General features: G+C 35.1%; 1 protein-coding gene across 1 annotated transcript in view; it reads left to right on the top strand.

The window, feature by feature from the left end:
• The window catches only part of LOC102801366 (gamma-aminobutyric acid type B receptor subunit 1-like), a 32,436-nt gene extending 8,498 nt beyond the window's left edge, over positions 1-23,938 (top strand). The window contains exons 2-18 of the mRNA XM_078012000.2: positions 5,224-5,364; positions 5,777-5,947; positions 6,779-6,880; positions 7,120-7,185; positions 10,549-10,746; positions 11,758-11,896; positions 12,592-12,704; positions 14,096-14,159; positions 16,369-16,458; positions 16,636-16,789; positions 18,252-18,372; positions 19,589-19,696; positions 20,301-20,423; positions 20,554-20,708; positions 20,958-21,150; positions 22,818-22,931; positions 23,720-23,938. Of these exons, the coding sequence (XP_077868126.2) occupies positions 5,224-5,364; positions 5,777-5,947; positions 6,779-6,880; positions 7,120-7,185; positions 10,549-10,746; positions 11,758-11,896; positions 12,592-12,704; positions 14,096-14,159; positions 16,369-16,458; positions 16,636-16,789; positions 18,252-18,372; positions 19,589-19,696; positions 20,301-20,423; positions 20,554-20,708; positions 20,958-21,150; positions 22,818-22,931; positions 23,720-23,782 (2,115 nt within the window). The 3' untranslated portion in view covers positions 23,783-23,938. The remainder of the gene's footprint in view (positions 1-5,223; positions 5,365-5,776; positions 5,948-6,778; positions 6,881-7,119; positions 7,186-10,548; positions 10,747-11,757; positions 11,897-12,591; positions 12,705-14,095; positions 14,160-16,368; positions 16,459-16,635; positions 16,790-18,251; positions 18,373-19,588; positions 19,697-20,300; positions 20,424-20,553; positions 20,709-20,957; positions 21,151-22,817; positions 22,932-23,719) is intronic.
• The last annotated feature ends 3,727 nt before the right edge of the window (positions 23,939-27,665 follow it).

Here is a 27,665-nt window from a genome sequence, read left to right as displayed (position 1 = left end):
GTAATGTTGAATGCCTATCATGTAATGTTGAATGCCTATCATGTAATGTTGAATGCCTATCGTGTAATGTTGAATGCCTATCATGTAATGGTGAATGCCTATCATGAAATTGTGAATGCCTATCATGAAATGTAGAATGCCTATCATTTATGTTGAATGCCTATCTTGTAATGGTGAATGCATGATATCATGTAATGGTGAATGCATATCATGTTATGTTGAATGCCTGTCATGTAATGTTCAATGCATATCGTCTAATGTTGAATGGCTATCATGTACTGTTGAATGCCTATCATGTAATGCTGAATGTATATCATGAAATTGTGAATGCCTATCATGTAATGGTGAATGCCTATCATGTGATGGTGAATGCCTATCATGTAATGGTGAATGCCTATCATGTAATGGTGAATGCCTATCATGTAATGGTGAATGCCTATCATGTAATGGTGAATGCCTATCATGTAATGGTGAATGCCTATCATGTTATGTTGAATGCCTATCATGTGATGGTGAATGCCTATCATGTGATGGTGAATGCCTATCATATAATGGTGAATGCCTATCACGTTGTAGTGAATGCCTATCACGTTGTGGTGAATGCCTGTCATGTAATGGTGAATGCCTATCATGTAATGGTGAATACCTATCACGTTGTGGTGAATGCCTATCATCTAGTGAAAACGACTAGAATAGGACAGTCATGGCTTTCCATAAATATGTGTCTATATACAGTAACTTTTGTGAGAGTCCAATCTCATGATAGACTCTCGTTCTATACATGCTGTCCCTTGTTCATCCAGTATAGGCAGGTTTAGACACGAACTGATGATGATGATAAAAATCATTTAGCCGAACATAGAGAAAAATATCAACACAACTCTGGTTGTCTGGTGTCATGTTGTTACAGAATCTTAAATTCGAATTCAAACATGGTATTATAAGCATATGTAAATTGCGTTATGGAAGAGAAATTCCTTTTAGATATTCGAAACCTACTAAATTACTCTAGTTGTATATATATATATTTGTGTGATTTTTTTTTTTGCATTTTTATATTTCACCGAACAAAATGTATGGAGGAAACACTTTTGACAGAGACTCCAATGTAATCGCAAATATATTCTAGCTTCTTGAAGGGATGAACAAAATTTCGCTCCCACATATATACACCATGGCATAATGGCCTGTTGTTAAGAAGGAGGATTGGCCCCACAGCGACCAAGATCGAGACCAACATTATTACATCTTAGCAACCATTGAGACATGTTTAGTGAATGATAGCTCTAAAAGGAGAAATAGAGTTGAAGAGTACATACGAAGCCTTTGGAGAGATGCACATATTCATTGAGACTCAATTAATTCACTGAGAAACATACTCACTGATTTAAATTACCTGCACAAACAAATCCTTAGCTTTCATGAGAGCTAGTTATTACACAATTTCTAAATATGCCTTGATCGATGAAATGTTATCTTACTCTTCTGCACATTAATAATCATTATTTTGCCTTAACATTGTTACCCAGGACTATGAGATATTGCAATCTTTGTAGCAACATAATGAGAGGATGTATTGTGTTGAAAACCATTACAACTGACTATTAGCTCCGGTTTGATTGTGCCATGTACTTATTAGTTTTGTTAGATCGTCGTAATCAAGTTTGTTTGCCAGGAAGAACACAATTACCATGCAACTACGGAGCCCGATGAGCATCCCTAAATTAATTCTAAATTATGTTTAAATTTTGACACCGCTTTCATAATACTTACAATGATTGGCAATATTCACTCGTGATTGGCAAAAGTCACGTGCGATTGCTAGTTCTGATCGCTAATTACATGAATGTCATGGCCAACCAACAAGCTCACATGAATGAACAGTTCATCAAACTGATTTTCAGCAAAATTCTGATTTGGGAATATTCATATAGACTATTAGTGCTAACAGCGTGCAATAGATGAACGATAGAAATACAAAGCATGAGTGAAAGTCATGTGATAATGACGTCAAGCGCGTCGAAATAAGTGGAACTTGCTATATACGCCGTGTAAAGTACTCATCGGAAATCACAGTGTACTATTGGCAGTCGTGTCCATTAGTGACACTGATACGAATTATATGTTTATCGATAAATTCCTGTCCTATACTTCTATGTAGAGTACAGTGTGGGAGGGGGGATTAATACCGCATTGACCTGTGTCGATGATAACATTAAAATTGTCGCTTTTTCGCATAAGTCTAAGATGAGTTGTTACATTGGGAGGAAATGATTAATTTTCCCAGTTGGAATTTAATGGGAAAGTACGTTAATTACGTTTTCTATGTGTTTATAGCTTACGATTTTAAACAATTTTCAAAAAAATGGAAATGGTTGTATCTGTGATATTGGCACGCAAATTACTACTCGAGCTTAATACGTCCTATATTATGCGGTCACACATTTGATATTCCATTTCTCTCATAAATCCGTTTTGCAGCTTACAACGGTTAAAAATTAACACAGTAATCGTAATTTATGAACGCGTATTCAACTTGAAGGACAGCGTCGAGGCTCTTTCGCATAAAAGACCGCCTTTCATACACACCCAATACCGTCAGTTTATAAAACTGCGATTAAGGATTATACAATTTATTTTTAGAGTCATTTACTTTATGTAAGGTTTTCATTGGTAACGTAATTACTATTTATACAGTCAAATAAAACGATGATCTTTTCGTAATCTGTTAAATGTTGCCACTATACAGACACGATTCTGCGTTGAGTATTGGGAAAATTTGAAATAAAGTCTCCCGTATATGAGGCGTTATCAAATATAATGTAAAACGGCTAAATAACTTATTGAAATATTGGTGTTTGTTGTCATAGCAACAAATAGATTTATATTACATAGATTGGATATATAGAAAATTATCATTTTACACTGCTTAATTACTCTGTCACAGAATATGTGAAACATATCAGCTTGGAGACTACTCGCATACAGTCTAGATCGCTTATTTTGTGTATCACTGTAATACAGCTCAATGTTGTTTTCATGCTCTAAAAACGACTTAACGTTAAATAAATCTATGTGAACGCTTTATAACAGACTAACTCTGACGTAAATTAAATCGCTTAAAACTGTTGTTTAGCGGAGTTCGGTCGCCATAACTGCGGGTGTATGTGAACGCATAAACGCACTCAAGTAATTGGAAGCGTTGTACACGAAGGACCTGACCGTGAGCATAAGTTCCCTTGGAATGAATCGGAGCTTTCTACCTGTAACGATTTGAACATCAAGACGACTATGAATGGTTCTTACAAAAAAGTTTCAGTTGTGTTCAGGAAAATGTCGAACGAGTTGTCAAAACTTGGTATTACCCGGGGTACATATTTAACGATCACCAGATCAGTACAAACACGAGGTGAAAATAATAGGATCAACCTACAAATAAACCGTAGACAAAAATTGCGGTGGTCAAAACAGGAAAAGTTGTCTATTTCATTCAACGCTTCTAGGAAACTATGATGGCGCTTATTTGCAAACCAACCTGCAAAGCAGTATCATTGCTCATCAGCGTGCTAATCGTAACGCCGCGCTTATATTTAATTACGTGTAGAACTTGGTAATAGTCATATTAATCTATTATTAACTTTTTAGAGGAGAAATAGAATTATACTAGTACTTCATTGTTAGCTTATAGACTTATAGACGGGTTGGGTTACCCCTTTGCTGTGAAAAGACGTCATAAATGAATGTTGGTGGGTCAGCATTTCCACTTTCACTAAATTACGCGTGTGTGTAAGTCTGACAATATCGTCGCTGAGCGATGCACCCAGGCATCAATTCATCTATTCTCTCGATAACTTTGTATAGACGTAATCAAATAATAAACATATCGTTCATCTTATAGTAGTAATGCAAGTCACTGTATTGCCAACAGAGACGTAAATGTGGTATAACATGTAGTAAAGAAACGCGTTCAATTCATTAGTATTCATTGGTACGCATGCGCCAGGTAGTGAATGATGCAACATAGTCACGTAGTGTATCGAATTGAATATATTCACTTTTCCGATGCTGTATGTCATGGGTATGACTACAGGGAATGGAATGCATTTATGATATTTGTGAAGAGAGTAGTTTTTAATTATTCAGATTTTCACTTGCATCGTGAGTAGAAGACGCGTAGTTTACCTGAGAAGTAAATTATTAAAAAAACATCCCAAAAATGAAATTATTCTGATTATTTTTGTCAATCTCTCTCGTCTTACAATGTAAATCAAGTTACTAATACGATATCGTGTACGCAATAACCATTATATGCAAATCACAGCAATACCCTTTTATTTATTCATTCAGTCTAGTCAGTCTAGTTGCAGTATAACCATGCTACGACATGGAATTACAATTACGTAACTGAACTATGATCCATTTCTACAAATAGGTTATATACACTTGCAAATATACAGATATTCTTAGATGTGTCAGTACTGTGGTTTTCGAGAGTGTATTTGACTTCTATTATGTTAAAAAACAATATTGTGAATCAGTCTTTAAAACATAATATTATTATTTTAAAAATATTTTTAATATTACAATGCGTTTATCAGTTTCTGTTATTTCTATGTCTACCCTACATAGTTTTTATGGAATAAAGAACGACGCAAAGTGTATTAATGTTTAATATCGGGGCAAAGACGAGGATGTGCGCAATAATGGGTGAGACGGAGTCGAGCTCATTATTTTAGCAAATATTCCCGTCCGCACATTATCTAGATGAATATGATTTCTTCAACTGGATAAATAATGATGGGTTTGTTGTTCAAATTATCCATAAATTTGAAGAAACATTGAGTGTTGGCGAGTCGCACGCACATAAGCTTATTTGTGTGTGTGTGTGCATTGTCCTCAAGCACTGCCTTGATATCGTCTAAAAATCAGGGCTGCACGTGGTACTTACTGACCAATGATAATGCGGCGTTTCATAATGAGCAGTCCATTATTACTTTCATTATCTTTATGAACGTAGAAAACATGACAAATTAAGTGAAAAGGCCGCTTAAAAATTAAGGAATTATATCTGTTCGAAGAAGATAGAGGGTTTATAATTGTCTCAGTACTTGTGTAGGTATGATTGTTATACCATTTACACAATCATTGGAAGTGAATCAAATACTTCATTCATATTACCGTTTAAATTTAACGCTAAATTTCAAATGCCTTCACCATCTTTAGGGGGATATTAACGTTGCCTTGGAAGCAGTGGTGTCTCAAGTTTTCGATCCACCCCATCCGAAGCTCATGTTATTTGGAGGAGTTATGTCTACTGTGACTATAACTATGGCACGAGTTTTGGCACTATGGCATGTCATCGTGGTGAGTATTACTATATGACCACCTCATTTTCCCGCAATATCTTTGCGTCAATACAAAACGTAAGGTGAATTTAGTAGTCTACGTGTATCTACGTACTGTATTTAACTTTTTGTATGACATTATCTTTCTTGTCAAAGTGTTTTTTTTATTTTATGCGTTTTCTATAATTTATGCATGCCTCTATGTTATAGTTTTCAACCAAATGAACATAACTTCCTTTGGGCTACACGTCTTGATCAACATTTTGAAAACAGAAATCTGAAAAAAAATATGTCGGTGTTATTCTGTGTTATGTGTCATGCAAGTTACATTTAGTCTGACTGAGAAAATACGAATATTGTGAAAACGATGTATCACATTGTTGCGTAATGGAAATGCACTAAATTAAACGACTGTGTTCTTTACCCTTTAGGTATCACCTCTGGCTACGGCACCGACTCTGTCAAATCGTGATGAATTCCCCGGATTCTTTCGAACACATCCGAGTCAGTACATCTACAATGATGCTAGATTGGAAATGTGTAAAGCTTTCGGGTGGACAACTGTTGCTACACTGTATCAAACGCATGAGAAATTTATAGTGGCACGTATATATCTGTTTGTCGTATAAGTTTTGATCAAATGCACGATATACGAGTGAAGACGACGTCAATATTATGATATGTTTTATCGTCAATTGAGAAAAAAACTTAAAGGGCGGCAGTCGTCGCGCCGCGCCCTATTCGATATGGGACTCATAGCGACGTATACAACGCGTGTAAAATACATTGTTTGTTTACATGAAATTCGAACACGCGCTGCGCGACGACCACCGCGCACAATTGTCGCGTGACTTCTACTACTGTAACACCCATTAGCGGACCCACTACTGATATTATGACTGAGACGGCGACTACTCGGTCTCAACATCACATTGTGTTAATTAGCTTATAGTCTGCCGTTCATTTATGTGAATACCAGAATGTCCTAGTGAATAATTCGTGGGCTCGGAGCAATTTATCACATCTGACTTCATTTTGGATAGTTTGGCGATCAAAATAAGTTGTTACCAACGTTGAAATTGCACAATGTTTGAAGGGCGGCAGTCGTCACACTGCGCATATGCGACGTTTGTGTTGATAAACATCGTTTATCCAATGCGCTCTTCTAATGGAAATATGATATAAGTATGATATTTAACCTGGGCATGTCTTGCACTAATTAACGCCGGTGACCTTCTATCACCTAAAAAATATCTAATTAAAGCTTGGCATTGCCTCAGTTTGTACTGGTTGATCTGCGCTACAGTCAAAGTCGCCATCTTTGTTGATATGAGACCCACATATCTCGCGCAGGCGTGGCACGACAACTACCGCCCTTTAAAGTTATATTTAATCACTTACAATTGCGTCATTTCATTATTTGCATTCATCAGGCCATGGACGCGTTTCACAAGCAACTCACTGAACGAAATATGAGTTTGTTAGTAACGGCAAGTTTTGATATTGATCCCAAAGAACAGTTAGCGAGACTTAAAGTAAGTTGAACTTATCTTCACATTTACCTAGTATCATCGTATAAATCACCTTCACCCCGAAGTTTTAAATTAAAAAAAAACGAATAATACGCATCACAAGTTTGTTTCCCTGATCTAGACACTTCGAAATCCATGTACCATATTACGAAATCAAGTAAGTCATGATTTGCAGACTATCACATATAACAATTGTTATTTGTTTTTCTTTAACCCCATTTCTATAATTGTGGCTTCTACAGGGTGCTGATGCTAGAATTATTGCAGCTGCCTTTTATCAAGACAGAGCATTGGAAGTTTTCTGCGAGGTGAGAGTTTTTTCATTTCGCGATTATCTATGAAGATTCTAGCTAAAGTCACAGTATTTCGCGCACTGAATTGATGTTTCGTTATTTTCTTTACTTTTAATACAACATGCACGATTTTTTTGGAACTGAATTATGTTGATGATATTTTATGATCAAAATAGAATTCACACCTTAAAAGATGTAATTACCTATTTTACGACGATTTATGTCGTTTCATTCCTTAGACTGTGTATACACCGTGAGTTTTCATACCATTTTCATTAAAATGAGTCACTAAGCGGCAGGTAATGCAAGCTCTAATGTTTATTGCATACTAGATCGGCCTCAGCCAACAAGTTTTAAACCCCAAGTTGGCAAATGAGTTGTTGCGTCCAGACATAGGCGATAACGTAACTGCACCCAGTCGGCTCGAGCAAAGATCGTACCCTCGGTCGATGCCCTTTTCATAATTAACTCAATGTTTCACAAACTGCTTTTTTCATTTCATTCAAACATGTATTGCAGTTTTGTTAAATTTTACAATTGCAGATAATTAGTAGTCCCGGCAACCAATTTGATAAAGTTTTATGTTTGTTCAATGTCAGTGGTTCAGGTGGTTTATGATCTAAAAAGAATCTCTGAGTGAATCCGAGAGAATCCAGGAGAATCCGATATTGAGTTGTACATGTCTGATAATTCGTCATAAAAGGCATTGATAAAGTGAAAAGCTACAAGGAGTATCGTATTATTCAAAAGAAGTAAAAGAGAATATTCGCCAACCTTTTGACGCCGGCCTCTGAATGAGGACAACGGTATAACCTGTTGTTTTACGATGGTAATTGATTGAAGTTTGTAAACACAGTTAGGATTTTAGTCAAGTTTATATACAATTCGTTCAACAACTTGGCCGATCCGAGTCGAGAGTTCAGATGAGCATAAGTCGGCACATAGTCAAAATCTTCCAAGGTGGGGCCCAGACAGGTTTCTTTACGGTCCGTGCAAGAGCGTTGAGTCAAAGTTGTTGGTATGCGCCGACTAGCACATGCGAAGAGTATTCATCTGAATGCAGTCTTCAAATTATAACCATTAATGTTGTCTGATGGAAGGATAAAGTAGTTGCTCGATGCGGTCTCCACAGCAAGCGGTCAGTCTAAGCGCTTTCCGCAGAGATAATTAGTACCGCATGCTGATCATCGGTCCTCGATAATGGTCAATTACTTACTTACCTGCTGTTCGCAATACATATTGCATTGCTTCAACTTCCTGTTCTTTCTCCGTGTCGACTGAACAATTGCTCTAGTTGTCTATAGTCAATCAATCAAATAATAATTAATAGTTAACAGAAGGTGTATTGCTTTCCTAGGCCAACGGTCCATATATAAACACTTCAAAACAATGCTTAAAATGTAATGTAGTCTTTGAAATTTATCAACGGTTGGTTAGAACGAATAATGTTGAGGGATTAACTCTCGTCTTAATGCGTTATAGGCTGGACAAATCAACACAAAATGATATTCATCCTCAACAAAATTAGCACGACATACTTTACAGACTCTTTCCGTATAAATTCTATGGGGTTAAACCCTGCAACAAAAACAAAAAATGCGGACGAGTTTCAGACTGCGATTTAAAAATAAATATTTCTCCAGTTGTAAGGCACTCTTGAATTCAATGTAACTTGTGTTCATTTTAAAATTATGTATATTTGTCTTATTCTTCCAACTCTTTTTTACTATTTTATCAGTGATCCCTGACGTAGTCAATGCGGTGTTTATCTCATCGGATTACAAATCTCAACTTGATGCAAATTTTAATCCTTGATTACACATCATAACTAACTAGCGAAACTAAAGTAATAAGTAAATTTGTAAACTTTTGATAACGAATCTTGTTTATGTAAAAACTCCGTGGTCACGATATGGGGTGTGCAGAAATAATTTCACCCGATGTATTCCAACTTCTTGTGACGAGCCTCTGTACTCTGTCTAAGTCTGGTCTGAATTGAGATGCTTGCTCCAAATGTTACATTTGCATAATACAGAGCTACTGCTGATTTTAGAACAAAGCTGTCAATAACCCCAAAACAGATACGATTTAAAAATCAAAGGAAAAGGTTGGGCTTGATGATGATGCTGCATGGATTTAGACAATTATTGATCATTTAAACTTGAATCAATGTTAATACTTCGCCAAAAAACTACACTTTCTGTCAGTGGCATGTATAGGAAAGAAATTTGTGAGTAAATGTGTATAGCATCGACACAATTTGCCGGGAATTTTTTTTTTCATCCGATCCAATTTCTTCCTAGTAACAACTTGAAGGGGAAAAATGCCGAGATTATTCCATCAACGATATACTATAAAAATGTTATATCATTTTGCGTTTAGTATGGCAAGATTTTTCTATTCAGTTCAGACAATGTTTGAGATGGTAATATTTTACTTTTAACGCGCGACGACCATATTTCACATGGCCCCAACAATTTTATTATAAAGCCGATTTTTAGCGCAAGATTCTTATTTTGTGTTCGAACTATATATATCTGTTGAGTTCTTGGGGCATGTTTCACGGCTGCTACGTTACTGAGCGCGCCCGCGACAAAAAGAGGAGGGGTCGATTTCAAAACCAGTTATTCATGAACTGTACTGTATGATGTCCTTAGGAAATATATTACAAATGTACATACAGAAAACAAGATGTTTTAAATTGTATTTGTGTAGAACTGCATTGTGTTTATATGAATGAAAACTACATAGATGCCTGCAATTGATAATCAAAAAATAAAGGTTGGGCTTGATAATGCTGCGTGGATTGATTATTGACACTTAAACTGCATCGATATTGATACTGCCATAAAATACGTCATTTCCTGTCAGTGGCATGTATATGACAGATCTGCGTTCCTGACATTCTGGGGAAAATATCATACAAGTACATACAAGTACACAAGTTAGATGCATGCTTTTCCATTGTGATATGGAACATAATGAAACAGAGAATGAAAGAATGAATAGAAAATATATACTATTTTCCCTAGGTTTATACAGTTTACCATGTTTAAATTAAATACTATACGTGTTCCTAAATATAAATGCACCGATCGATTCAATTCGAGCTAACAAGATGTTTATACGGCCTAGTAGCAAATGAGAAAATTATATTTGAAACTTTATTTATAATTTTACGTTTACATTTGAATGATTGCCATCTATATTCAGATTGCCGCGGTCGCTAATTTAGCATCGTTTTAAGCATAATGTATAATCCTAATAATGATTGAAATTAACAATACTGATTCTACTCAATGGACATGAGCATTTGCCAGAACAAAAAAAATCAGAAAGCAGACACTAAAAGATACTGGTTTTGTTTTTTGTTTATAGGCGTACAAAATTGGTCTGTTTGGCCCGAAGTACGTGTGGCTCGTTCCATCTAGATGGCTGAAACAAGGCTGGTGGTTAGGTACTGACGAAGACTCGGTAGATTGTACAGTTAATGAACTACTCGCTGCAAACAACGGAATGTTTGGACTCGATGTAAACGCATGGGATATCAGCAATGAACCCACAGTCAGTGGAATGGTATGCTCTTACTCGTTTATATTTATTTGACAAAAAATCAGTAAATTCGGGGAAGTGAGTGTTCGGTCTTATTCGGTGACACGTCGAGTATTAATCGAGTACGCCCTAAGCGTTATAAGTACATTAAAATCATTAAAATATGTCTCCGTATAGAGATAATAAACACATAAATGTTTTATAGCATCGATGCAATTTGCCGGGAAAACTTATTTTTCTTCATCCGATCCAATTTCTTCGCAGTAATAAAAGACAAATGCCGAGATTTTTTCCGAAACTAGTTCCGAGATTATTCTATCAACCATATACTATACAAATGTTATAGTAATTTGCGTTTAGTATGGCAAGATTTTTCTATTCAGTTCAGACAATGTTTGAGGTGGTAATATTTTATTTTTAACGCGCGATTACCGTTTTTACATGGCCCCAACAATTTTATTCTAAAGCCGATTTTTAGCGCAAGGCTCCTATTTTGTGCTCGAACTATACATATATCTTGTGAGTTCTTAGGGCATGTTTCACGGCCGCTACGTTACTGAGCGCGCTCACGACAGAAAGGGGAGTGGTCGATTTCAAAACCAGTTATTCATATACTGTACTGTATGATGTCCTGAGGAAATATATTACAAATGTACATACAAATAGCAAAATGTTTTAAATTATATTTGTAGTACAAATATATTGTGTGTTTATGAATGAAAACGTCGGCAATGGATAATCAACGTGCGCGACACAAAACTAAAAGTTGCAATTGCATAGTTACATATCTGCCTAAAACTACGCTTCCCTGATGAAAGTGAATTATCATCAAACCTCTCCCTCCCTAACGCTTCTTTTCAAACAATTGTTAGCAGAATTATCTGTGACCTGTACTGCAATAATGTTGATTTTATTAATCAGTATCACTTCAATGATTTAAATATGTAAATTAGAAATTATGTCACATTTAATCGATATCCAAACTCACATTTAACAATACAGGGATTTCAGTTTATAAATATGTGACATTTACAGACTTCTCAGCAAATTAAATCGGTGTACGAGGCAGAACAGCAGGAGGTAAATCTCTACGGGTCCCTGTCGTATGATGCCATTTGGTCGATGGCTTTGGCGTTAGACAAGTCAGAAGAAAGGTTTCAGAATGGCGAAGCAGGTATTTTGTAATATATTTCTTTACGTTACATGTTTGAGTACTGCCAATGACGCGTAACAAAAGTATATTGTACAAATAGCGGAACACTTGAACCACAATGGCGGAACCGAAATAGTTGAACCGGGACCAGCATGGAGAAACTGACATTTCAGATAATAATTATTTAGTTATTTATTATTGTTGTTAAACAATTAGAAAATAAGAAGTAAGCTCTACAAGAGGGATACAATTTGGATGTATGTTCGTAGAATTGTATGTATCCACATATTGAACACATTACATATTAGGCTGTTGTAAAATTTAATAGTAGATTCGAATCCGATATATCCACGTTACTGTGTAGATTTAAATTGTTGATAAAATTGGTTTAAATCTATTGTAGTGTATATTTAAACCATTAATAAAGATCACTATTGTTGTGGATACAGTGTCCAGGTTTTGGTATAGTTAATATTGTCTTGAGGTTGTCTCATCTGTTTTTCGGTACCACTACTCATTTAACTGAACAAAGGCAATCAAGTCTATTTATTTTTTGGTTTTTATTATTTTATTCTAATTGTACTTTTCAGCATTTGCACATTCCATGCTAATGGTATGACAACTTACACTGAATGTAAACACGATGCAGACTACGCATGACTGCTGCGATCGCCAGGAATTGCTAAACTAACGCTGATTGATATCCTCTTTTATAGGTTACCATGACAATGGTATACCCAAACAACTTCTAGATTACGATTTTTCTGACAATAATATGCTAAGAATCATGGAAGAAGAAATGCAAAATACATTTTTCAGAGGCGTATCAGTAAGTAGAAGTATGTTTTTTAAGAGGCTTGTATCGATTGGCTGAACAACCAAAACATCTAACCGACACGCCAATCATGTTTAGTGTTATATAGGAATATTGATCATGTGTATTCGTGTACGATAGACCATTCTCATTCACCGTGTGATCCCGCGTTGTGCGTGAAATCAAACGTAACAACAGAACAAAAAAGGTCATGGCGACGTCAAACGTGCGACGTGCGCCTCGACAAACGCGAAACCATTATAAGAGATCTCGCAGTGAACGTGAAATCGCATATCATATATCTGACGTTTGCAAAAAGGGTTTGGATGGCAACTTGTTCCATTTCATCATGGAAAGTAAATTTCGAATAGTATGTTTGTTCGTCAGATAAACTGTGCCCGCGATCAAGATATACATTTCCGTTTTATTTTTGTTCAAGACGTTTATCGTTTAATTACATTAAAAACAAATTTTACCAAATGCATTGCACAAAGAATATTTGGCAACCTTTAACCTGATTTGAATATTACGTTACCGTCCATGTGAAATTTATTTATTTTCACAAAATGGCCGGGACGTATTTTGTTACGTATCAAGACGCCATTCACACATGAACTGCCGACACCCAGAACACCTGAACACACATAAGTGTTCCGTGTGTGTTTGTTATTCTATAACACAAAGTCTTATAAAATAAACAACAAATTCGTTTGGAGAAGCTCGAGCACGAAAAAAATGGCTTGTGCATATAATATTATAACTTGAATAATTCCCAAATGTTTGTATTGGTTCAGCTGGCTGATGGAAAATACTCGTGACGTAAAGTCGTATCACGACTCGTCAAATACTCGCAACGTTAGAGTAGTTTCATCTCCCGTCAAATACTCGTGACGTGAGAGTTGTGTCACTACTCGTCTTTGAATCGCAGTAATGCAGTTCACATGTCACTCGTCCTCCTTTAACTGAACGAAGATATTTGATGTGCATTCGAATGTGGATTACGATTACGATTGCACGTTTATAAATACATGTACATATTCCCTCGCGATGATTGCCATTACTACCAATTTCGCTCAAACAAAGAAATATTAATAATTTCAAAAACACAACTTCGTACCATTAGGGTACAAAACATTAACAAAAATCAAAGGAAGTTTTTTTCGAGATTTATTTATTCTTGGATTTGGTTTGGTCTGTCGTCTTGTCTTGTTTCATTCGCTGATTGAATATTCTGATATTTCCCAACTGCCTCAGATATCTTGAAATATTTTCATTTCATTGCCGTTTTCTACCAATATTCAATGGACATTATATTGTGAATGAATAAATGAATGAATGAACGTACAGATACATAATTCAACTTTTCTAGCTTGAATTAATTTACTCTGATTATCGTTTGTCTGCAGGGTATAGTACACTTCGACGAGAATGGTGAGCGGGAAACGTTAGTTCACATTGAACAGAATTTAGGTGAGTTGAATGCCACAATTAACGTTACACTTACTCATAAATGAAAATAAACAAAAATGTATTCATTTTTTGCGATAAAAATATAACGGTATTAAACAGTTTGAGGTCTATTTGAGCATGTTATAATTGTAATAATTTAGTGAATGGCGGCCATTTTGTTAGATTGAGATTGGTTTCTATGGTGGAGTAATTATGCTGTATTACGAACTGTAGGCTGATGTCATACTGTCAATATATATACCGTGACTGATTAGAAACTTGATGTTATGGTCCTGAATTATTTAAAATGTCCATCAAAACTATTATTTTTTTAAACAATGTGTACTGTAGAGTTGCTCTAAAAACAGCAATTTGTGAATAATATCGCTCTAATTTTCTCAAAAATGTAACGCACAACAATTCTCTTCCATGTATACCTCGATGAATGTGCATAAAAAAAATAATAACATTGTCATGCGATGTATAACCAATTTTCTCAAAACATATATTCTACACAACAAACGTCGATATTAATATATAAGCTTATGCATATTATCATACATAAGTTACAGCGTGCCGTATTTAACGGGGTATTTTCATCCGACCATATAAGGAAATGCGAATTCCAAATATGGAATGATTACGCGTGTAAACCTCCTCCTCTAATAAAAACAAACATGGCTGCCACCAGAGTTTGACCGGACTCTACACAAAGAAGTCCGCTGATTCTGTTCTAAACTTTTTTGATTTCGGCATTCCTATGATGTATCCTTGGAAGGAAAAGGTGTATATTAATAACTGTTATTACGAGGATACCTCAAAGTATGCACTCAGACAGTACGCCGTCGCATCGACCTCCGCTTCGCGTCGGTCGATACTTCCGTGTACTGTATTCGTGCATACTTTGGGGGTATCCTCTTAATAATCTCATATTATTTGATTTCAATGTTAATACGCAAGTGTAAATTCACATTGAAAGAAGCTATACAAAGATTTATAACGATGCATTCCTACTTTTGTATGATCTGCGGAAATAATTTTACAGTCTCCTGTAAATAACATAAAGGATTTGGATTTTGTACAATTCATGAAAAATCATGTACAACGGAATCCTTGAATTGAATTTAGAAGCCCTCTTAAAGCCATAAAGAATTAAGAAACCATAACCTTGATTCAGTCAAGTGTAAGCTAGCTTCAGTACTCCGGAATTCTAGGATGTGTTGCCATACCAACTGATTTTATCATTTCTCATTGTGATCACAATCAATAGGAGTAGATATGGTCTGCACATAGTAAAAAGTAGGGATGCAAGTTTAAGGTGTATGTCCATGAAACTCATAGTTTATTTGCATTCCATATATATAGACTGTCTTGGCTTCACAATGTAACAACTAACCGCGAAAAGTGTTTTTTTTAAATGTTTTGTAGAATTTGCAAGGCTGTATATAAATAATGAAAAGTAGAATTTGGCTTTGAATTTGGCTTTTCAATTTAATTTCCTATTAATGACATTTTACAAAACAGTAATTAATCTGTTTATTTTAAATAAGTGTCTGTAAAATCGAAAATGGGTGAATTATTATGCAAATTAGTCATTCTCGCAACGTGTGTTTTGTAGTTGGTCAGGAAACCTCAAAGTTGAATAGTTATTTGGGTTGTTTTCCATGAAACTTTCCCACTATGCTTGAATTGAATTTTGTTTATCAACAAAAGAGCATCTTTGATTGTTGACAACGTGTTTTTATCACTTGTAGCAATGTATCAAACAGGGCGATAACCACGTAACCAGGAGCACCAACGTATTTAACAGTTCTTACATCAATGTTTGGGAAAAAACACAAAATAATAAAAAATACTGTCGCAATATACGAAAAAGCAAAAAACATAATTGCAGGGAGTCGAGCGCTCACGAACCTACATCTATACCTTAAGCTACATAAGATGTAAATTGTCTGTGAGCCATTGAATATTTAAATGAATTAAAGAAGAACTAAAACAAGTCAATAAATAATAAATTGTATTTTAACAACCGACTTTGCTTGTATACTGATCATACAATATTTTATTTCAAGCCAGAGACTTCATTCGACAGGGTAGATTAATTCACAGATTTCCATTTCATCTGTAGGCCTTCAGGCGTTTTACGATAATAATACATTTAATATTTTGCAAATCTATCGCCCACTCATAAAACTATAATTATAATGGCTTTATCTTTTGTATTCTTCAGATGGAGTCTATCGAACAATTGGGTACTATGACAGCTCAACCGAGAATATCAATTGGACTCTTGAAATAAAAGATATCTTCACCACCACAGGTAGTATTTCCTCCTTAAACAACATAATAAGGAACCATTCTCTGTACGGAAAATATGACCGGCGGAGTTAGCTTTGTAATAGAACACCCCTCCCCCACGTGATAGGTTACTGTGAATTAAAGCGTGACCAGATAACAATAACTGTTCTTTATCGTACTTGTTATCAATCAACTCTAGGGGGCAGTGTTCCTGTCGATGCAGTTAGTATCATCTACATTACAAATGTGATAACTACAATGAACGTTTTCGTTGTCATGGCAACATGTTCAGCAATCGGATTGCTCTGGTGCCTAGGGCTACTGACATTCAACCTATACCACAGAGAGAAAAGGTATGAAAAGTGTTATCCACAGTGCAAAATAGAAAATAAAAGGTTTACTTCACATGCATTTTTATATGGTGGCATAGTAATTATGACAGATATCAAAACTAATATTCCAACATGATTTTCGCCATTAAATTACTTCACCATAATCTAAAATAATCGTCAATAAACAACCGGAAATATGTCAATTTTAAATGAAATCGTTGTAGCTATTATACAGCTGATCTGCACGCCAATTTCAAATGAACATGTACATTGCACTATATCTGTTTAAAATGAATCTTTGGTGCGATTCATTTGTGTGGCTACTCAATAAATGCTCTATTTTTAAATAGTGAGGAAGTTTTAATCTACACTTGAATCATGTTTTTGAAAAAAACAGGTTATTTACCAGAACGCTTACTGTCTTTAAAATAATATCATCCCCCGAAAAATGGGCATTGATGAAATACAGACATAAGATTGTGAAATAAAATAAGCTCACCAGACTAGCGCTCCACCCTGACAGACCAGCCAATAGACTGGTTCCCTCGATAGACCAGCCACTGCCCAGTTCCCCAACAATACTCGTCTCCACTATACTATTTTAGTGTGTAAATCTCTATATAACTTGACACGTATTTAAGTTACCAGCATGAAATTGACCCACTAAAGTTACATTCTCCAATCACATTGAAAGGCCAGACTTTTTTTATTCCTTTTTTCTGGAGTCTTTATAAGGCATTTTTTTGAGCAGGGAGGAAAAAAATAAAATTTATTCTTTTTTTCCATTAAATTTGTGTGATTCTCAAAGAGTTGTAAGTTAGATCATTGATCGGAGAGAAGAAATGAAATAAAATGTTATTCCATGTATAACCTTGTTTCTCATCTGCGCGAGACTTCGGTACTTTGATCATGATACTCCCACGAAAATGCAACCTGGGTTCGTTATGCGGCGGGCAGAAAAAAAATGAAGAAGAAAATAAGTTTTTTTAGCAATTTTTTGCACTTACAAGTCGGCGGACGCGAGAAATTACGCTGAAATAAAATAAAATTTTATTTTTATTTCATTTCGGCTCCTGTTCGCGAAACAAGGGATAATAAAAGTCTAGCCTAATATTTCTCATATAACCCAGTGTATGAAGTTACTTCAAAATCGTTCTGTGGTACTGTTTAAATTAAATTACTATTATCGTAGAACTTTTAAATGGTTAAACACATGATGTTAACTTGTTATTAGAATGGCTCCAATTATACTTCGATATCATCGATTAAATCACTGCTTGCGTACCATGGCCATACCATTATCAGCACAAAAAAACACACTAAATGAACTTTGACACAGCGTGGGAGTTTGACTGTGGTGCCAAACAGTTTGGGTCAACCCTCGGTCCTCTGAAATACTGACATACTTTCTTTAAGACAAAAAGTAGTAAAATAAGTATTATTATATGTATATAGTGATATAAAAATATGCATTCTTTTTCAGAGTGATTAAAATGTCAAGTCCAAATCTTAATAACTTCATTATTCTTGGATGTTTGTTGTTGTACACTTTGGTTATCGTGCATGGATTGGACACATCTCAAATGCAAGGCCCACTGTGTCAGGTATGTCATTGTGTGCACGTGGTAATGGTTATGTAAGCGGCGAATCTGGCCGGTAATGTGAGGGCGCTTACACTGATGGAAAGTCTGTTGGGATTTCGCGGTCAAATGACTTTCGCGTTCACCCCTCGTTTACGCAATTTATATTTATTTTTCGAAAAATTTTCATTGGAATCGCAACAGACTGCAAGCAAGTCCACGGCGGACTGTCAACTGAATGACTATTTGAGGATGTATTAAAGGGACGGTTGTAGTCGCGCAGCGCGTGGTCGAATTTTGTGTCAACAAAAATTTTGTTTTACACGCGCTGTATACGTCACTATAGTGCCACATCGAACAGGGCGCGACGCGGCGACCACCGCCACTTAAAGGGGGAGTCGTTACCTGCGCATGCGTCAGATGACCATAGCTTGTCATTGTTTACAAACAAGCGTCCACCCATGAGTCTTTGCGTTTTTAACCTGTGTTGTTATCATCGCTTGGGACTCAATTCCCGCGCGTGCGCAGGTGACGACCCTCCCGCTTTAATAAATTGGGGTCTATGACTCTTCAATCTATCTCTTACTAATTTGTTGCTCTTGTAGATTTATTTGTTCTTCGACTTTCCCTATACAACTTACGTTAAAACGATCTATGGTTGAGTATGTTATTTCAACATGGGACCTGCCAATGATACCAGATGTTTTAGCCTAATTGACAATTGTTTCATTTCGGATTGGCCTGCCAGTGATCTTTCCATCATAGTGTCATTATGGATTTAATAGATAAAAAAAAGTTACAACGACAAGGAAACCCATATGTCAGCAGTACAGTTGGGCGTGGGTTTTTTTGGAATGAGAAGTGTCACAAGTCTGAATCCTGTAGTGTAACTTGAATAGTATCAATAGTAGTCTTTGACTGAAATATCACATTATTCTGAATAATGTTACATAGTTCAAGTTAGTTGTACATTATACCAAGTATAATGTGTTAAAGCGGGAAGGTCGTCACCTGCGCACGCGCGGGAATTGAGTCCTAAGCGACGATAACCACACACGCTAAAAACGCAAAGGCTCATGTGTAGACGCTTGCTTGTGAACAATGAAACGCTATGGCCATCTGACGCATGCGCACGTGATGACTTCCCCGCTTTAATCAATGTGTTAATGTGTTATTTTCAACCAGATGTGTGGCGAGGTATATAGTCTATATTATTGGGATGTTTTTTTTTTCATTTCAGATCGAAATGTGGTTAATATCCACTGGTTTTACGTTATCCTTTGGAGCTATGTTTTTAAAAACATGGAGAATTTTTAAAATATTCACAAATAAAACTGCCCAGAAAGTGGTGAGTATGCACCAATATTAATATACAAATAACAAGTAACCCTTTGTCAAAATTAGTTCATTACTATTATTATTGTACATAGTGCAGTATTTGTTCTCACGGGTAATCATAAACTGAGTGGTTCGTAGTGAATCATAAATACTAGGCTTTCTATGTGTCTTGTTAAAATATTATATGTTACTTGTATTGTCCGAAATTCAGCAAAGTTCTGTTGTGTACCCAAGGGGGAGAACGTTTTGGTGTCTATATATTTTGGAACCTTTTGACAGGGGCAGTTAGTCGATTACAGAAAAATATCAACACACAAGATTCAAGAACGTATTAAACTCATGCACATTGTTTTGTCCCAGATTGGCTTTGACTTCACCATTAGAAATGACATGCCTTATATACTTTCAATAGTCACAGGATAGCAATCATTTCAAGTGTTTAACCTTTAGTTCACCTCTTTGAAATGAACTTTTTCCAATTTACTCGATAATATGATCCATCATCGACTTGACAAATTATAACTTTCTAGAGCCATGTACCATATACCATATACCATATACCTACTAATATGTTTACAAATTCATGGGCAATCATAGCTGATTTACATTCACAGGTAATCAAAGATAACCGGCTGCTATGCATGCTGGGAGCTTTAGTTTTCGTTGACATCATTGTGCTCCTACTCTGGCTGTTTCTTGATCCTCCTCGTCCGACTGTATACAAGCTGGAAACTAAGGTATCGTCTTTGCGATTGTGAAATGAACACTTCATGTGGAATATTAAGTTGCACGGGGGAGTAATAACAACACAGTACTCACTTGATAACACAACAATTTATTTACTCAATTTTTATCTGTTATATACAGAGAGACGTCAGTCCCGAAAATGATGACGTAATCTTTCAGACAGAAAATTGTGTCTATATATGCAGTTCGAAGAATGCAACCTTTTGGATGACTGCATTAGCTGTTTATAAAGGAATCTTACTGGTGTTCGGTGTTTTCCTCACTTTCCAGACAAGGTAGATATTTGATATATTTGAATGGTCAATCAATCTTTGATAATATTATTCTTATTGATTTCCCACAATTCCTTGCTTTCTTGAATTTGCACAACTCGTATATCCCATAATATTAACAAATTCACATTTAATATATTAACAGTGAAATGATGCGATGACTCTCTATTGTTAATTTTTATACTAGTTTTACATATGTATTGTATATCTTCATTTGATTAGTTCTATTGTATCCGATGTTTTTTTTCCCAGGAAGGTCTACATACGAGCACTTAATGATAGTAAACATGTAGCTATAGCCATTTATAATGTCGTTGTGCTGTGTTTTATTGGCGTTCCAACATTTGTAATACTACAAGATAAACCAAAGGAATCCTACGTCATCAGTGGATTATTTATATTAATTTGTGCTACAGCGACGATGGGACTGATATTTGTCCCAAAGGTAGAGCGTTATTTGTTTATATTTGTACAATTACAGTGATTGTCATTTTACCAGCAGTTATAAATGTATATAATATTCATAATTTTGTAGTTGTGAAGTGTTTAATGTATTTGAATCGTCTATTGTATTTCTGTACATTCCAGTTATTATAAGAATTTGGAATTTGATATGAACATCCAGGGATATATAGAAACTAATATTCCATGCGCTAGAGGGGTCTGCCATTTCCCTATACCTCTTTTTGAACTAATGTATTTATGTTCGTTTTTCCTGTGCTGAACATGGAAAAAATGTTAGTATTTACAATTGTACAATGCTCCACCTATAATTTGTCTATAATATTTTCAAAACGGTGTAAACTCTATTTTCACTCACAGGTTGATTAAAAATATTCAAAAACACCACAAATAAACATCAACTTAAACTGCTAAATGTGTAGAATGTGAGTTGATAATTAATGTTATGATCTGCTGATGTGTTACGTCACAGTGTGATGATGTGTACGATTAGAATTTGTATGGAACGCTGATAGAAAGTCTGAATTTCTCACTATCGTGTATTCAGTAGACTAGATGCGTGAATAGGGAATTAACTATTACTATTGCGGCAACGAAGACAACCATACAACTGTCCTGTGTTGAATATTGTCCCGATATCGCTTCACAATCTTTCCACAATCAAATTTGTTTCTATAATTTTGATCTGTGCTTTGTATAAATAAGTGTTATTTTATATCTTGTTTTCATTACTATCACTTTTCTATGGAATCCTCTCAACAGAGATTTCCCTTCACTAACTTCAACTTTTGGATTTTGGTTTTGTGATCAAGATATAATATTTTGTTGAAGATTCTGTTTTTGTTTCTATTGTTATAATTCTATATTTCGGTGGTAGATGGTGCTAATGTATTTAAATAGGAGAACTGAGTGAAAGAAAGGAAATATTCTCTGATAAAGGGTTAGGTAATAGAGGTCTCAGACACATTGGTATTACCTTATAATTCATTTTACTCAATTCATGGGATGAACTTTGGATGTTTTTCATGCGAGAGTTGTCGGGACTAACCGACAGATATTAACAAACGTCTCATAAATATATACTAATGTTTATAAATAAATACAGAAATAATGTATTGTCATTACAGTGGCGTAAAACCGATTATGCATACAATAACAGGTTAATATATTGTTAAAATCATATGTTTGGTATCAACGTCATTTGTACAATGTAGAACTGAGTTTTCTAACTTAGCCCAGTTGATTGCGATTCAGAATTGAGTATGGTGGATTCCAGTTCTTGATTCGATTATATACTCACTTTTTTCGAAACACGTGACATCACTTCTTATTTACCATGAAGGCCATAGATTTTACACACACTGATTTGATTATGTACTGGGGTGTACTTCTCATTGTTTTTTGTTTGTTTTTTCATATCAAATGTTTGTCTGTTGTTTGTTTTAAAGGATTGTAGTATACTCTTTTGTGTTGTCTCTTCGACTTAATAAACTTTAATTTCGATATTGTGTTATAACATTAACAATAACAAATCAGGAAACCGTTTGGACATGTTGACACATAGCTCTTGACCTATATCATACTTTTAATATACATACATTCAACTATATTTGTATCTTAATTAACTCTTTCCTGTTGATTTATATTAAGATTATCTTGGTGTATCGTGGAAATGCTACAGTTGATGTGCAGACCAGTGAACTAACGGTATCTTCGATAGCGGAATGTCAAAAATGCCACGCTTTGAAACAAGAAATGAAATTGGTTAGTAACTTAATGTTTCATCACAGTAATACTTTCTAAGTTATAATAGACTTATTGCGGGTGCGCCTTGGGTGTTTTATATGCTAATTTATGTGCGTTACCTTATAAGGTAACATCAACATAAAACGCGTTGCACATTCGCAAATGTTTAAAGAATATTTTACACATTCTATAAAAGGAAATCTTATAGTGTGGAAGTTTGATATTGAAATATTAACTGGTCTGATCTATGTGAGGACGCCATACACGTTTCTTTGACGTATGTTAAAATGAAAGAACATCAGATAATCATTTGGGACTCGCACTCACTCTAAGACTGCTACTACTATAAGTATGTTTTTTTTTCCTAAGAAAAATATGCGTCTAGTGTATATGTTGTATTTTTATTATATTTTCAATTTTACAGTTACCGGTGATCACTGGACTGGGTAGCTGCGGAAATACATAATTAGAGCGGGAGGGTCGTCACCTGCGCACGCGCGGGAATTGAGTCCGAGGCGACAATAACAACACACACTAAAAACGCAAAGACTCATGGGTAGACTCTTGGTTGTAAACAATGACACGCTATGCCCATCTGGCATGCGCAGGTGACGACTCCCCCGCCTTAAATGTCTATGACAATTTCTGTACTAGTGTATATGTTGACACATTTTATGTGAACATTTGCTGTGTTTACATCGACCAGTTATCATATTGTGATTTGATCTAATCTATGTAACACGGGCTTACACAGTTGTTTTTAGGCTGGGGTTGCGTAATATAAAACGTCTTTATTTTGCTCACAGATTAAAAATAAACTGGTGAAAGCGGATATCAAAACATCAAATCGGTGTGAGCCTACTGTGTGAAGAACGGGGTGCAACGTGCCTGTAGGATATTCTACAGTTGATAACATATTTTGACAATTGTATCTACCGAAATATTAGTGTTATATTGGAAATACTCTCTGAGATGAGATTTTATCTTCAGTGCAGATATAATAAATAAATGGACTTCATTGAAAATATATTTTACCTATCGTCACTTCTTTTCGGTTAGCATGTTGTCAGCGTGTAGAAATCATACACCATGTACAATAACACGATAAACACTGTTTCACTTTCATTACTGATTCAGAAGTGATACTATTTGGCACTGGTCACTGACACTAGAACTAAGTGCTGAGCTGTGTCACAAAATACCCGTAGTTGTCACTCGTAGGACAACGTTGCTTTATTGAGCTGTCAGTTTATTCCCTTGTTCGTATTATTGGCAGAGATAACATTTCGTTTCTAGATCGCTTGAGGTCTCATAATTGTAGAAATGATTTTGACAATGTAGGGCAGTGTGACATACGGGGGTTGTCAAACTCATCTCATTACCAATATGACAACGCCGCGTGTAATTTCATGGATGTATCGGAGGGTATTTTGCTCACCAAAGTCAAGATTTATTGATCAAAAATAAGTGAAATAAATGAATATATAATGTAAAATAGGTAAAATGTGACGTTGTTTGACCTTCCAGTGACAGATTTCCAAACGATGCAAGAGAACACCGACTCTGTAATCTCAATTGGCGATTTCCGAAAGCGGTTGTTTAGCTGAACTTGTTTTCCGGTCGCAAAGTTTCAAATTGTTATAGAAGATGTATTTGTCTCGGACAATTCCCTCACTGTACAATCTACGTGGACAGAAAATATATTTTACATTAGATTTCTGATCGTCCCAACGTTTATTGTCTACAGTATATACTACACTAGACATAACATTGTACCTTTCATGAACAATACAAAAGCACTCTAGGTTTTTATGTTAACAAAGAATTCTTGATTGTTAATTGAACAAAAAGAAGTGTTGAATATGAGCCTGAGGAGAATAAGTTTTTGATCAGACAGTTACATTACCTTGACTACTGTCGCAAAATTTGACGTCGGCTTCCCTATTTTGTTCTTCTGATTTTTTAGTAATTGTGTTATGCATACTCGAGTAACTTGAATATACTGGTATTGGTCAATATAAACGTATTGTTATTACAGACATCCTATTTAGCGTGATTTCAATGTAGGTATGTATTAACAATGTATTTCCTGCATGTTTATACAATGTATTTCGACATTGATAAATTAAAGAATATTTTTTTTTACGGAATTAATTTTGTTTTGGCAGTATGTTTATACAGAAGCCTGGTGATCCCAGTCGAAAAGTGATATGGTCGCCGCATATTATTGGTTTCGTCTCTCTGGGGCCTTATCCCAAATGTGGTACTACTGGTATATTACAAGGCCATTGCTACCGGTGATGTAAAATAATAATAGATTTACTAGTAGTTTGTTGTGTTGCGCTTATATCGAACGATTTACACGCATGATGTCACCCGGAGCATTCGCCTGGTGTTCTAGTACCATCTTCGCCTATCTACCAAATAAAGCTCCAAAATGAGACCACTACAGTACAATTCGGAAAACTAAATGAGATCTATGATGTAGTATTACACGATACCTGAATGAGACATCACGTCAATAACGTCAATAAAATAGATACCATACACACTTATAAATATTGCATATTATTTATTAAACACATACCCCGTTTGGTTTTGGAGAAAGCCACCATATATCAATATTTCTCTAGCAGATACCCCGTTCACATGATCCTTTTTGGCGTAAATTCATACCCCGAACTCTAGAACGCAGCCAGGCCACCCAACTCACCGGGATATATTATAAACTTAGTTATTTGTTTTTCATTTGTATATATTTTTTGTACTGAATTTATACAGGATCCCCTAATGTCAGTGACTGGGAAATCAAAAAGACACACAGACACATTAGTACGCTGATGTCATGAAGTGTTTTATTTGTCATTTTTAAATAGAAATAGGACCAATACAGAGGTAAATCGATCAAGTCTTTGGATTTTAGTGTTCATCAAATAATGTTTTTTTTTGGTCCTATTTCCCATGTTAAAAGAAAGATATCCTTTGTCAAAATGCCACATTATTATGCCAAATAGCTAAATGAATACATAAATAAATAAATAAGTGAATAAATAAATTAGTGCTGCGCTATATCGTCATTGGAAGCCATTTTAGCGGTCATCTTGGATTGTTTATAATATTTGAACACATCTGAACATGACCATCATCCTGTCTTATCTAAAAGACATGAACCCGTATAGACTGCAGATTCTCAGTCATTTGATATTTAAAATATAAAAAAAATCCAACATATAAATTAGGTGGACCATAATTGTAGAGGGTCGGCAAGAGATATTTTCGTAAGCTGTAATAAATTGTTTTTATTTTCGTGATAATGTAATTTAAATAAATAATAAACGTAAATTCATAGACATGATGTAAAATGTAATTAGCTATTTTATTCGTCCGTAATTTGTACAAAGATCTTAATTTTTGTAAGCGTATAAAGCACTCTCCAAATTAAATGTCGTAGTTCGTACGCAATTTCCAATTTTGTTCTTAAACACAAAGTATCAAAAATATTATAAATTAAAAATGTAATTAGGAATTTGCCTTCGAAGTGTAAAAATCTATTTTTTACTGTAAATGGAACTGTAAAAACGTGAAACTGTAACTCGTACCAGCTCCCTCCATTGTAGGTTATGTGGTATGTGGTCTCTGTGGTGGTATGTGGTCTCTGGTCTATCAAAATACGCAGTGTTGTCTATTATTCAGTTCCAGTACATGCCGAAGCTTATTCAAGAAGGGCGCCGTTATCTCACATTCATATTTAAATCAACTTTATTTTCCCAAACATATAAGATAAAATTACATTTGAAACAATTCTAAAAATCCGCCGCATAGTGATATATTCCTAAAAAATAAGAAGACAAAATACAAAATGGCGACCATTTTGAATTTATTCAAATTACACAAAATGCAGGTGGAAACATTGTACCCCAAAATACTTAGGTCATTTGCATTTGCACTTTTCTACGGCAGTCGGGAAATTAAAATGCGTTGACAATATGAAAAATACTGATTAATTTTAGAAGGATAAAATAAAGAGTCCCACTAGTGTGATCAACAAATGGCAAACACAACATTTGTATATACAAATAGTCAATTCATTTGTTTTAACAATTTCTATCAAGTGTTTCAATAAGTGTGGCACATAAATAAATAAACTTGCTGGCTGTGTTTATTTTTGTATACCTAAACAGATTTTCATAGCTGGCTTACATCTTCATGTTTGTCTTGTGTCATTCATTTGACAGAATACATACAACTTGTCTTTGCGGCTGTTATGTGTAACATTGTTGGTAGTGTATTTTGAACTTTTAAAATTGTAGGAACGAATTGAATTTATATTTATAGCATGAGAGCATATTTATACATGAGAATCAGTTGATGCAATATTTTATGGAACTCTAAATTCGTGCTGAATGTATAATAGTTAATTGGCACATATGTACTATCTCGATAATGACATTTTCTGTATTGTCTTGATTAAATAAATTATTGCACTATTATTACTGCACTAACTTTTATAAAAACCCATGTTATATTATTATACAAGGGTCATTGACCTCAATACTGTATATTAATACTGTAGTATTTAATTATTAATTGAGGAACGCGTTGGCTAGTATTTTTCTTGCCACATTTTGTCTAAATATGTTGCTGTTCTACCAGTTTTAGAAGTTTTTATACAACTCAGAGCAGAATTGTTCATACCTAAATTGTATTTAATATTTTCGCGCAAAATCATCATTGGGCAAGGTTGTAATAGTA

This window comes from Saccoglossus kowalevskii, chromosome 15 (genome assembly GCF_978046115.1).
Source record: "Saccoglossus kowalevskii chromosome 15, keSacKowa6.1, whole genome shotgun sequence".
Taxonomy (NCBI): Eukaryota; Metazoa; Hemichordata; class Enteropneusta; family Harrimaniidae; genus Saccoglossus; species Saccoglossus kowalevskii.
This window is presented reverse-complemented; position numbering and strand designations above follow the sequence as displayed.